At 39.3% G+C, this 12,528-nt stretch overlaps 1 protein-coding gene across 3 annotated transcripts in view; it reads right to left on the bottom strand.

The window, feature by feature from the left end:
• The window catches only part of fig4a (FIG4 phosphoinositide 5-phosphatase a), a 111,463-nt gene that overhangs the window by 64,357 nt on the left and 34,578 nt on the right, over nt 1-12,528 (bottom strand). For all 3 annotated transcript variants that reach the window (XM_060914056.1, XM_060914057.1, XM_060914059.1), the window contains exons 8-11: nt 11,548-11,676; nt 10,398-10,498; nt 8,013-8,175; nt 2,426-2,523 (exon numbers count right to left, since the gene is read on the bottom strand). In XM_060914056.1, coding sequence (XP_060770039.1) covers nt 2,426-2,523; nt 8,013-8,175; nt 10,398-10,498; nt 11,548-11,676 — 491 coding nt within the window. The remainder of the gene's footprint in view (nt 1-2,425; nt 2,524-8,012; nt 8,176-10,397; nt 10,499-11,547; nt 11,677-12,528) is intronic.

The following is a 12,528-nucleotide window of genomic DNA, read 5'->3' as shown; positions in this document are numbered from 1 at the left end:
CTGTGCAGTTTTAGCCATATTTGGCAAAGCATGGTGAATTTATGACACACTTCCTGTTTGCATGGCGTAACGTATAAATGTATTGGTTCGCCATTTCAACATCTTAGAAGATATTGGAAATCCCTTTGGAATTTAAAATCAGCAACATCTCGATATCAGGTACACCAAATAGGGCATGAATCCAATAAATCGCTTAGGAAGAGTACGTCAAAACGCAACACGTGTTTTGACATTGGAGTCATTACTGTCCATGTCCAAATGGTGGTGCTATACCAGCAGGTGTCATTGGGCATGTGGATATCTTCAGAACCACAGTATCGTACAACTTGTGATGTTTGAGCCATATCAGACAAAGCATGGTAAATTTATGACACTTCCTGTTTGCGTGGCGTCACATATAAATTTATTGGTTCGCCATTTCAACATCTTGGGAGATATTGCAAATCCCTTCACAATTTAACATCACCAACATCTTGACATGATGTATACCAAATATGGCATGGATCCAACAACCCCCCCCCCCCCCCAGGAAGAATTTGTTAAAATGTAACGTGTCAAAATGCACAAAACCAAAAATCTCTCACTTCCTGTGTTACATGGATAATGCAATGTATAGGAAATTTGACAGATAGGTGAAACTATATACCGGGCAGGAGTCCCCCGGACACACCTGGGATCAGGCCCCTATGGCTGCATTTCGGGGCGCATGCCTGACCTGTCTACCAAATTTCATGAGTTTTCAAATATGTACAAGGTGTCAAATCTGTATTTTTGAACTAGGTGGCGCTATGGAGTTAATGAAGCCCACCTAGACTAAGTTACCATATCACCTCAAATTGTATCATAGGACAAATGTATGTGCAAAACTTCATGAGGTTTTAGCTATCGTAAGCCTCTCAAAACAGCGTGGGAAAATGTCAAAATCCCACATTCCATCCAACATGGCTGACTTCCTGTTGGGTGGAGTCAAATACAACTAAGTGAACTTTGTCCTGAATCACAAGAGTATCGATCACACCAAATCTTGTGCTGATCCGAGCAACTTCATCTCAACCATAGCTTGTTCTCGGGGGCGCTTTCGAGTTCCGGGACCACACCCAGTCCCTTGCTCAGTGTAACTTTGTAATTTTATGCACAATTGATCAGTGTGCCAAAATTCCTGAGTTTTCAAGCATTGCAAGTGCCTCAAAAACGAGTTTTTCCGTGGAGAGGAAAAAAAAATAAGAAAAAGCAGAAGAAACATGGCGAAAACAATAGGGCTTTGCACCTCAGTGCTCGGGCCCTAATAAAAAGAAGAATCCTTATGAATCAATAGGGCCTTGAACCTCTAGTGCAGAGCACCTCCGGTGCTCGGGAAGTAACAACCTTTCAGTCTAGGCCACACCCACTCATGGTTTAAATCTTAATACAAAAACAGTTATATACTGTTAAAAATATATAAAATCCATATACAGATACAGGCATTGTGTTATACCCCTAATATCCACTCCATTGTAGAAGACAATCAGCCCTCCACCACAGCATCATCTAACAATCTCTCTGCAGAGCTCTTTCCAGCTTCTCATGAGCCGACTTGCAGAGATCTATGTGACTTCCCAGGACATAAATTCTCAGGGCTAACATATGTTCTCCTGCACTATTAAGTTGCACTTAAAATTCAGCTCAAAACCTCTTGCAGTGTACCACAACACATGTCCTCCAGCAGGATGTCTTCACTCTTGCTTTTATGGTTCAATAAAGGCTATCCCTGGTACTTACACTGTGCCGCAGTAGATCAAAGCCTTGACTTGAAAACACACAAAAAGCTGTGTTAATATCTTTGAGGAGAGATCTCCACTGAACTGTTACTGTGGGGACATTTTATGTCCACTATAGGAAACAACAACAACATACAAGTCAGGTAATATCTCACACCAGCATGGGCAAACACAAAAAAATAAAAAAGAAAATGCTATTTTTGGAAATGTGCTTTCATCTTAAACACTAAAGGCTCACATGCTTTCTGTGAGCTTTTCTTTGTATCAAGCAATCACAAGCAAAAGGAGTTTGTCCACCAGGGATACTCATCAGCGGCACATGGCCAGCATGTGACTGTGTGTGTGTGTGTGTGTGTGTGTGTGTGTGTGTGTGTGTGTGTGTGTGGACAACAGCAATTACACCTTTGTTCCTTCAACCTTGTGAGTTACAACGTGAGACACGACAAATCCAGGAAACAGTTTGACACCAAAGTGCTAACGTCTGCTTGAATATCACTGTCTGCCAGGCCGATCATATAAACATTTGGCTGTCTGTGTGACTCTGCACCATAAATAGTCCATTAACAGATAGGTGTACAGCACTTCAACTGGTATTACATAAGTCGTCAAACGTTAAATCAGAAATGCGAAGAGAACAACAACAAAAAAAAAAACAAGAAAGCACACACCTTCACAAGGTTGAGGATAATGATTGGAGAACCAAACCGCTGCAGCATCTGATCGAAGTGAAGTGCCGCAACCTGGGCATATGGGTCGGCCTGGTCCACTGGAAGAGATAGATCGAAATAAGTAAAGAGAAATTAGATCAGACCAGAGCAAATGAACATCATATTGTCAATTTTATTATTTCTCCCTGGATCTCCTGGAAGTAAGTATGGCTTAAGATATGGCACCATTTAACAACTAGCTCAGGACCTACATCTCTTTCAAAAAATAATTTTTTAGCCTTTTAAGACAGCATTTAAAAAAATAATAAATAAATTAAAAAAACACCTGTTTTCAATAATTCATATTCATGTGCTACTTTAACAACAGATGAGATGAGAACATGCTTGAAGTCTGCAAAGCAATGCAAGACCGAGATCACATGGTTTCTTACATACTCCTTATACAAATCAATTTAGATACCTCGTTAATTTTTTTCCACTTTCTTTCAAATCCTGTTCTCTAGCATTTAGTTCAATTGTCAGTCATTAAAATAATAAATAATAATTTGTCCACTGCTTCTTAGTGAGTGAATGAATGAGGACCCCATCAAATACATCCAAAACGTGTGGCAGTCTGGGAAAACCCATCTGACGTCACTGAAAGCCAAAGTAAAAAAATTCTGGTTTTGTTCAAAATTTAGTTCAAGTTTAAGAAACGATAAATATATTTCACGAAAAACTGCATGTATATTTTTCCTTACTTTACTTGTCTTGGTTATGTTCCTGCAAAGATCATGTTGGGCTAACAACAATTACCATACAAATATCACAAGATGTTTATTCTAATGTGAAAGATTACTTTTTGACCGAGTTCCCTCATCACAAAACATGATGTCGGACGTCCTCATTTGACATTTTCCTCCTTTATGGTCTATAAATGAGAGCATATTAAAAAAAGTAAGTCTGGATTATTGGTGAAGGAGAAAGAGGAATGAAAGGCCTTTTCTGCTGTCAACAGAGGCAAGTAAGCACCAGGAGGCAAGCAGGTAGTGTGTTGGGTTTGGGGACATGCTGTGTAAACAAAATGTTACTCCGCTCAGGAGAGATGGAAATGGGGAGGAAGGGATAAAAGGATTACTAGTGCCAAATCTCAACACCTGTACTACACACATACAAGGCAGAGAAAAAAAAAAAATTCATATGCGGCCAGCTAAACTATTTCCAACAGAAGAGGTAAGATCATTAACTGTCCTGTCGGGTGTCCCTACCCCACTCAACACTCAAAGGTTGAGAAAACAAGTCTCGGTGCGAGTCTCGATTAGCACTTGTTTTAGTTCCCATTTTTGACCACTAGGTGCTTAACGAGTAGCAAGTCGGCTCACAGTTATCAAACCGGAGTGTTTTTAAATTATTGCTCACGTAAAAAAGAAGTAGCTAGAATTTTAACAGAATTTGTGCAAATGTCAGAGGCACATGCAAAAAATGCTGTTAAGCAAAGACGCAGTCTATATTCGGTGTGAAAGGAAATTAAGTTTTACTGAACATCTTGGAGAATCTGCCACAGTTCTTCTGGAGACTGTGGTTGCATCCAAATACTCGTTAAGTATCTACTACCCGACCGTAACTGTAGAACGTTCTAGGAGTATGAGAGCGAGTACACAATTCAGACCTACTTTGCCGCCATCGTTCCTGTCCTCTGATCCACAACAGCAGAAATGTTTAAACAATTCCTGACACATTTGTACACCACTGCAATAACCGGCTATTCTTCACCACAGTGGTGTAGTTGTTAGCACGGTTGCCTCACAGCAAGAAGGTTCCAGGTTCAAACCCAGCGGCCAGCGAGGGCCTTTCTGTGTGGAGTTTGGATGTTCTCCCCGTGTCTGCGTGGGTTTCCTCCGGATGCTCTGGTTTCCCCCACAGTCCAAAGACATGCAGTTAGGTGGGGACGCCTTGGGCTGAAGTGCCCTTGAGCAAGGTACCTAACCTCTGACTGCTTCCCGGGCGCGCTAGTGTGGCTGCCCACTGCTCTGGGTGTGTGCGCAAGCGTGTTCACTGCTTCAGATGGGTTAAATGCAGAGGATGAATTTCACTGTGCTTGAAGTGTGCATGTGACAAATAAAGGTTTCTTCTTCTTCAGACAGCCATCTTCTTTCTATTTTTACTGAAGGATTCTTCTTCTTCGGTTATTTGGAGGCTCCAGCTGAGATGTAGCACAGCATAGTGTAATATGTTTGCACACTATGCATGTAGATCATCCGGGTACCGTTCAAACAACTTTGACAATTCAGACATGCTTCATCCTGCTTTTGGCGTATTATACTATTAATATTCAGATGCAGCACATTTGCTTTTTTTTTTCTTTCAACAAAATCCAGTATACTTCATTACATTTTGACCTAAAATGTGGTCTTAAAATATGTTGCTTTCCTTATTGACATACAAATATTTTTCTGTAGCATTTAACCTTTTGTTGGAAAAGTACAGGAAGGGAAATGTTTTGCGCTAACTCAGCAATACAGAAGTTATAAAAGAACTTCTATACCTGGAGTGTGCATAGCTATTCACCCCCCCAAAGTCAATACTTTGTAGAGCCACCTTTTGCTACAATTACAGCTGCAAGTCTCTTGGGGTATGTCTCTATTAGTTTAGCACATCTAGCCACTGGGATTTTTGCAGGTTGCTTTGATAGTGGCCTTCAGCTCATTTGTATTTTTGGGTCGGGTGTTTCTTATCTTCCACTTAACCAGGGGGTCCTCAACCTTTTCTACTCCAAGACCCACCTATTCATACTTGTGACTAGTCAGGGCCCATTAAAAAAATCCCCAATTATTTTGGCTCATCTATCCTATTAGAATCAAATAATCTATTGTAAATTGTATTAATATAATGCAACATCACTCCCTGTTACAGATGGGAGCCCAGGAATTAAATAAATACAATTAAAACAAACTGGTATTGTATTTAAAACTGTATGGATGTGCCAGAAGCCAACATAAAACCATTCATGCAGGGCATGCTCAGTCAAAAGGGATTAATGATCCAAAAGTGGAGTCTGGTCGATTAACACAAGAACTTATTGCCATGTTTGTGTTCAGCAAACAAGCAAGTTATTAAAACCAAGAAGTACACTCAAAACAAGTGACTATAGAAACCACTCAATGGGATAGATCCTTACACGCTAACAAAGAAGGATTTTTCCTAAGAGTTGGAAAATTACCCATCCGTTGAGTTTCCCTGACATCTCAAACTACCTGATGCTGCAGACATTAGTGTTATACACGGACAAACAGATGAAAACCTGGAAGAGCATAGAGGTGTATAACTTTTTATATGTGACTGGGTTAAAGATCTGGGGATCAAGACACAAAAGATAAATCCTGTATTGCTCTTGACTGGGTAAGAAGCATTTTTGGGGCTTTTTTATGCATGTTTGTAATGGCTGCTAGGATGCTACAAGTTTTAGTATCGGATGTAAACAAACCAGAGTCGCTCGATTCTCAATCCTCCCTGCTCTTCTCTTCCAGCTAAATTATTCACAAAGATCCACAGAAACACCTTTAAAGACCTGGGTATTATGCATATTACATACACATTAGTTTACAATCTGGCAACCATAATCAAAAATAGTAAACAAACACGTCTGAGGACTTAAGCATCTCCTGAACTCTGAATTTCAAAATATCACGAAATAACGGAAAATGGCAAGAAAAGTAATTTGAAAATCCAAAAACAAAATAAAAAAATCACAGGAATTTACAAACCTTTCACAAAGTGATCACTGCAAACTCGAGCGTTCTTCAACTTGGCTCCCTTTGATCACAGGAAAGGTTCAAAGCCACCTTTCTCATCATTTTTTGGTAAAATCCTTTGCTTTTTCATGTTTTTTTTTTAAAAATCACTTCATGGGGAACCCAGAAGAAACTTTTTTCAGTTTCACAGTTTGTTCAATTCAAACAACGCAAAACAAAGCAAGTGCAGGGAATTTTAATGACTAGCAAGGCACTCCAGTGATAGTAATGCTTTGTAAACAGTGAGCTTAGCTGACCACCACTTCATGTCTTGCATATCTAATGAGGCAGCTATGACATCAGATGCAACCCAGCAATTGTACCCTACTAATAAATAGCTTCAACTTGAAAAAAATTTGCGGCTCACTATACGGCACTTCATGGCCCACTAATGTGCCACGGCCCAGTGGTTGAGAAACACTGCTCGACAAGAACCCATAGTTTCTCTGTGGGGTTCAGGTCAGGCAAGTTGGCTGGCCAGTCAAGCACAGTAATATGGTCAGCAAACCATTTGATAGTAGTTTTGTTACTGTGGGCAGGTGCTAAGTCCTGTTGGAAAAGGAAATCGGCATCTTCATAAAACTTGTCAGCAGATGGACGCATGAAGTGTTTTAAAATCTCCTGATAGATGGCTGTGTTGACTTTGGACTTGATAAAATAGTGGACCAACACCAGCAGATGACATGGCACCTGCAATCATCACAGACTGAGAGCGCTTCACACTGGACTGCAAACACCTTGGATTCTGTGCCTCTCCAGTCTTCCTCCAGACTCTCAGACCTTGATTTCCAAACGAAATGCAAAATTTACTTTCATCTTAAAAGAGGACTTTGGACCACTGAACAACAGTCCAGTTCTTTCTCTCCTTAGCCCAGGTAAGACACTTCTGACATTGTCTTTGGTTCAGGAGTGGCTTGCTATTATGAATGTGACAGTTGTAGCCCCTTTCCTAAAGATGTCTGTACGTGGTGGCTCTTGATGCACTGGCACCAGCCTCAGTCCACTCCTTGTGAAGCTCTCCCAAATTTTTGAATCGACTTTGCTTGGCAATCCTCTCAAGGCTACAGTCATCCCTGCTGCTTGTGCACCTTTTCCAGCCAGCCTTTTCAGCAATGACTTTCTGTGGCTTACCCTCTTTTTAGAGAGTGTCAATTATCATCTTCTGGACAACTGTCAGGTCAGCAGTCTTCTCCATGATTGTGGTTGTGTGTACTGAATTAGACTGAGAGATAGATGGCATTTATACTGTTTTACTCAAACTCGAAATGAAATACTCTAATATTTTAAGATATGGTTTTTTTTATTTTTTTGCACTGTAGTTCATAATTATCAAAATTAAAATAGAAAAATGCTTGAAACATTAATGTGTGTGTAATGAGTTTAGAACATAACATTTTCACTTTCTTAAATAACTGATAGAAAATATTGAACTTTTTCATGATATTCTAATTATTTGAGATACACTTGTATATCAGGATGTTTATTTAACAAAGTGGAACCAAAATAGTGGGGCTTTTTGTCTGGTTTTTATTTATTTATTTTTTACTTTTGACTGGTATAAAATAAGATTTTTATGGGACGAATCATTACTGGAGTCCCACAAGGCTCAGCACTTGGCCCTCTACTTTCTTCATTTCACATAGCTTTGTTATGCTGATAATACACAGACACCCTATAATGTATATGATACTCAGAAAAGTGTATGATGAGATTAATATTTTACAATATCATATTATGACTATGGTCTAGCAAATGCAGTAGCTAATAGTGTACTGTATAATACTAAACCATGTATAGATGCTACATAATGCTCTTACATCGTATGGGTGGTTTGGGCATCATGGTGGAGATGTCCTGAGACCAGTAGAGAGGTACAGAGCCTCGGACTTGCACATAAGAGGAGTAGCTGCCTGCTGTAAATGACATGACTGAAGCATCGTGGATGATCTGCTCAGTCTCCACTTCGTTTGCCACGTCACCCTTCAAATGGGCGCACACACACACACACAAAATACTGTTCACCACAGTGCTAGGTAACTACTCAGAATTATGCTTCATAAATGACCAGTTCTGCTCATAAAGGTTTCCAGGAAAGTTGTTCTCAGCTCTGAAATCTTGGAACTGGGGTCATATTGAGGACCCAGGAAGGCTCTTCCTACATATAAAACGTCTAACAAGTTTGAGGACCACTTGCAGACTAACTTTTCTATTCATTCAGGCAGGACATTTCCATCACCGTTATATTCTTAACTTTTCACAAAAAGAGAAACTGCCCTCTTCAATACATCTCCAGTAGTATACAAGTGTTAAAACCTCCTGGCAGAAGCAGGCAGATGTTCGACTAAAAAAAAAAATTCAGCGGTGAGTTTCATGATCCGATGAGTTCTGTGAATTCATTAACAGCCTCCTGGTAATGGTGTTCTGGAACATAAAAACTTTATCTGAAGAAGGCTGATGATTCACTCAATTCACAATTAGATTCAATTCACAATACTGGACCCACAATTAAATTTCCCGACAATATTTTTTAAAGAAAACTGAATAAAGAAAATAATATTAATAAAAATGCAATATTTATTGTTCTATTCTTATTGTCCTATCCTCCTCCTTCTGCCCATAGCTGGCAGGGGCTGCAGAGACACCACTGATGACATTTTAACAGGCCATCACTGGTGGGGCATTTAAACTTGGCGGAGCCCATCCCTCTCTAAGCTTGAGCTATGGACAATTTAGAGTAACCAGTAAGCCTAACTGCATTTCTCTGGACTATGGGGGAAACTGGAGCACCTGGAGGAAACCCATGCAGACATAGAGAGAACATGCAAACTCCACACAGAAAGGCCCCTGTCGGCTGCTGAGCTCGAACCCAGAACCTTCTTGCTGTGAGGCAACAGTGCTAACTACTACACCATTGTGCTGCCCTATTCTTTATCACCAATAATTACTCACATTTGTGAAGGTTGGAGTAAAATATAATGGTCTGCTAACTAAAATATTCCTTTTATTAAAAATTAAAAATGTTAATAACAAATAGGCATTTTCTTAATAACTATTTATGAATGCAGGCTTAAACAGAAAACTACCTCTTTTTCTTCGCCTTTATTTAGCTTTCAGCTAATAAACGGGTGGGTTTCCCAAAAGCTGCTAAGAGTGTCTTTAATTACCTCTTAAGAGCCATCGCCAAGCTAACATGGTTTTCCCAGACAACATTGTAGCCAATGTCGTCCTTGAGTTTGCTCTGAATTTAATATGGACCTGGACCATTCTTTCAACACAAAGAGCGTCTGACTCGCAGCCGAAAACATAGAATGAGCATGCGCCTCCAAGGGACTCTCACAATCAATGGGCGGAAACTGGTGTTGAATCTGCTGCCAGTGTTAGATTATTTTTCTTGTATATTTTGCAAGTACATCAAGTTAATTATTAAATAAATATATACAAAACATAATGAATATATTTAAATGTGGTATAGAATTACCTATGGATATCATAATGTCACATTAATATCACCACATTTTAATCAAATTTAACTCCATTAGGTGAGTGACTATCTAACTTAGTGTCGTGTGTGTATAGTATATTATATATATATATATATATATATATATATATATATATATATATATATATAAATAACACATTTTATATATATATATATATATATATATATATATATATATATATATATATATATATATATATATATATATATATATCAGGGACACACATTGCAAAGAAGCTCTTTGTAACGTGAAGACAAGTGAGTTCGGGAAAACCACGGACAATGTTCGTTGCTTAAGAGCGTCTCTCAACTCGCTCTTTAGCCCTAAAGGGCAACATTATTTGGAAACGCACCCCAGAGCTCTGAGAGTTTCTGTCTTCTTCTTAAGCATTAGAGCTGTGTTACTTCAACCTAGGGTGAGATCACGTGTATTCCCACTATTGTATATTATTGCACCCTCTGCTGTCTAAACAACACAATTACAACAAGTAAAAACTAAAGATTACACATGATAATCATGATTAATATTTTATTTCATCGATTTAAATCATAATTGTGATTAATCATCGCATATCTTTACATGCCTACTTCTTATGTGCAAATATCAAATATTTTTACTTTCTTACAAATTTACATTTAATATGAGAAAATGCTGTCATTATTATTAAGCAAGAATATTACTGTGCGTATTCAAAAGTACCTCACAGTTGGCTCCCCTTTTCAGGAAGCGGGTCCCAGCAAAACGGCTGGAACGTCGAGCAATCAGAGTGACATAAACCGGCCGTCCATAGATCAACAATTCTGTAACTTAGAGTTAAGTACACACGCTTGCACACAGACATCAAACATATATAGTATATAAACCTTAATTACTTTATAAATCTTCTCCAGGGACAGTCAACTGTACAAATTGCATTTTACAGTTCCCATTTTTCTCCTCAATTTGCTCACTTGCCATTCAATTTCTACCCACCAATCAGCTATCCTCTTACACCAACTGGGAGAGTGAAAGCTTCGTCTACTTCCTCTGATACACACAAAGCCAGCCAACCACATCTTTCCAAAATGCTGCTCATGCCACATCACATGGCTGCATAAAACTAGGAGCAATGCGCTCGCTATCTGCCTCTTCCCACATACCTGAGCTCACAGATGCTCATGACTGGCCAATGTCACTGTGACTGACCAGGGAGAAAGTATGCTTTAAAAAAAATCTGAACAATCAAATGATTTATAGTCATATTTTAAAAAGGAAAACTACATATTACATAAGCTTAATGAGCACAGATATTGTCAGACTGTATGTGAAGAATATACATATAATGCATGTGGAGCATTGCAACTTCATGCCAGAGACATGGTGTCTACTATCCTGGCCAGATATATTTGCTGATATACTAGATATCAGCAAAGAAAGAGCAAAAATTGTCATTGAAGCCTTGGAGGCTCACCATGGACCTCACGTGTCTACAGAAAACTGAACGCACTTCCTACAGGGACAGACAGAGAAAGATAGTGTGAGGAAAGACTAGGGTCAGACTAGAATAGCTTTCACAAAAACTCACAAGGACTGACAAAAAAAAAAAAAAAAGTACTAATGCACTCAGACAGCTCATAAAACAAAGAGACTGACAGCATGACAAAAAAAAAGAACGAAAAGGGAAGGTCAAAGGTGGCATTGTAAAGACCAAGTGATAGGAACTAAAATTAAAAATCAAATTTGATTCGTTCAGGAACACCACATCAGAAATGGACATGTGATGCACATGGGCACGCGCGCGCACACACACACACATACATATATATATATACATACATACATACATACCGGTACACACACACAAGGATACTAGACTGGCCACAGAAGCCATGGATGATATACAGGAGCCAGTCTGGATGCACTGTGTCCTTAACTTTTTCCACCAGACGACTGTTCCACACATATTTAGCATAGGGTTCGTTCTTCAAGCTATTTACCACTGGAATAAAATACATGAGCAGTCAGATTCACACACAAAATGCCCACTCATACTGTATGTGTGTTATCATTAACAGAATGATTAGCCTTTCGATAACAGCAGCTCGGACAATAGTGCAACCCACAACTTTGCGGTAATGTGATCATTCGAGTACATTATCAATCGATGTTCTGTGGCGATGTTCTGTGGCTATGGTAATGGTAATAACAAGAACTCTAGTACCCGCCACAATTATTGGCACCCATTGTAAAGATTAGTTTTTAAACAAAAAGAAAAAAGGTTAGAAAAAAAATCCACCTTTTGGTGAAGTAGCTTCATCTCACACTGGAAAAAAAAGAGGAAAAATCCAACCTTTAATACAAAAATTTATTCAGACAAAAACAAATCCCTCATCAAGAACGAATTATTTTCAACAAAAACACATGTGCCACAATTACTGGCACCTATGCATTTAATACTTTGTACAACCTCCCTATGCCAGTAAAACAGCACTGAGTCTTTTCCTATAACCTTTTATAAGGTTGGAGATACAGAGCAGGGCATCTGAGACCATTCCTCTTGACACAATCTCTCCAGATCATCCAGGGTCCAAGGCCCTCTCTTGTGCACTTTCCTCTCCAGCTCACCACACAGGTTTTCAACGGGGTTCAAGTCAGGGGACTGAGATGGCCATGGCAGAAGCTTGAGTCCCAGCTAACCATTTTGGGGTTGATTTGATCCTGGCAGAGGCAGTCAGATTCTGATTTAAAATATCCTGGTTTTTCATGGAGTCCATGGTGCCATGCCTAACAAAGTTTCCAGGGCCTTTGGAGGAAAAACAGCCCAACAACATCACAGAACTTTCTCCATATT

The sequence above is a fragment of the Neoarius graeffei genome, chromosome 2, assembly GCF_027579695.1.
Source record: "Neoarius graeffei isolate fNeoGra1 chromosome 2, fNeoGra1.pri, whole genome shotgun sequence".
In the NCBI taxonomy this organism is placed as follows: domain Eukaryota; kingdom Metazoa; phylum Chordata; class Actinopteri; order Siluriformes; family Ariidae; genus Neoarius; species Neoarius graeffei.
Note: the sequence above shows the minus strand (reverse complement) of the source record. Positions and strands in the feature narration are given on the sequence as shown.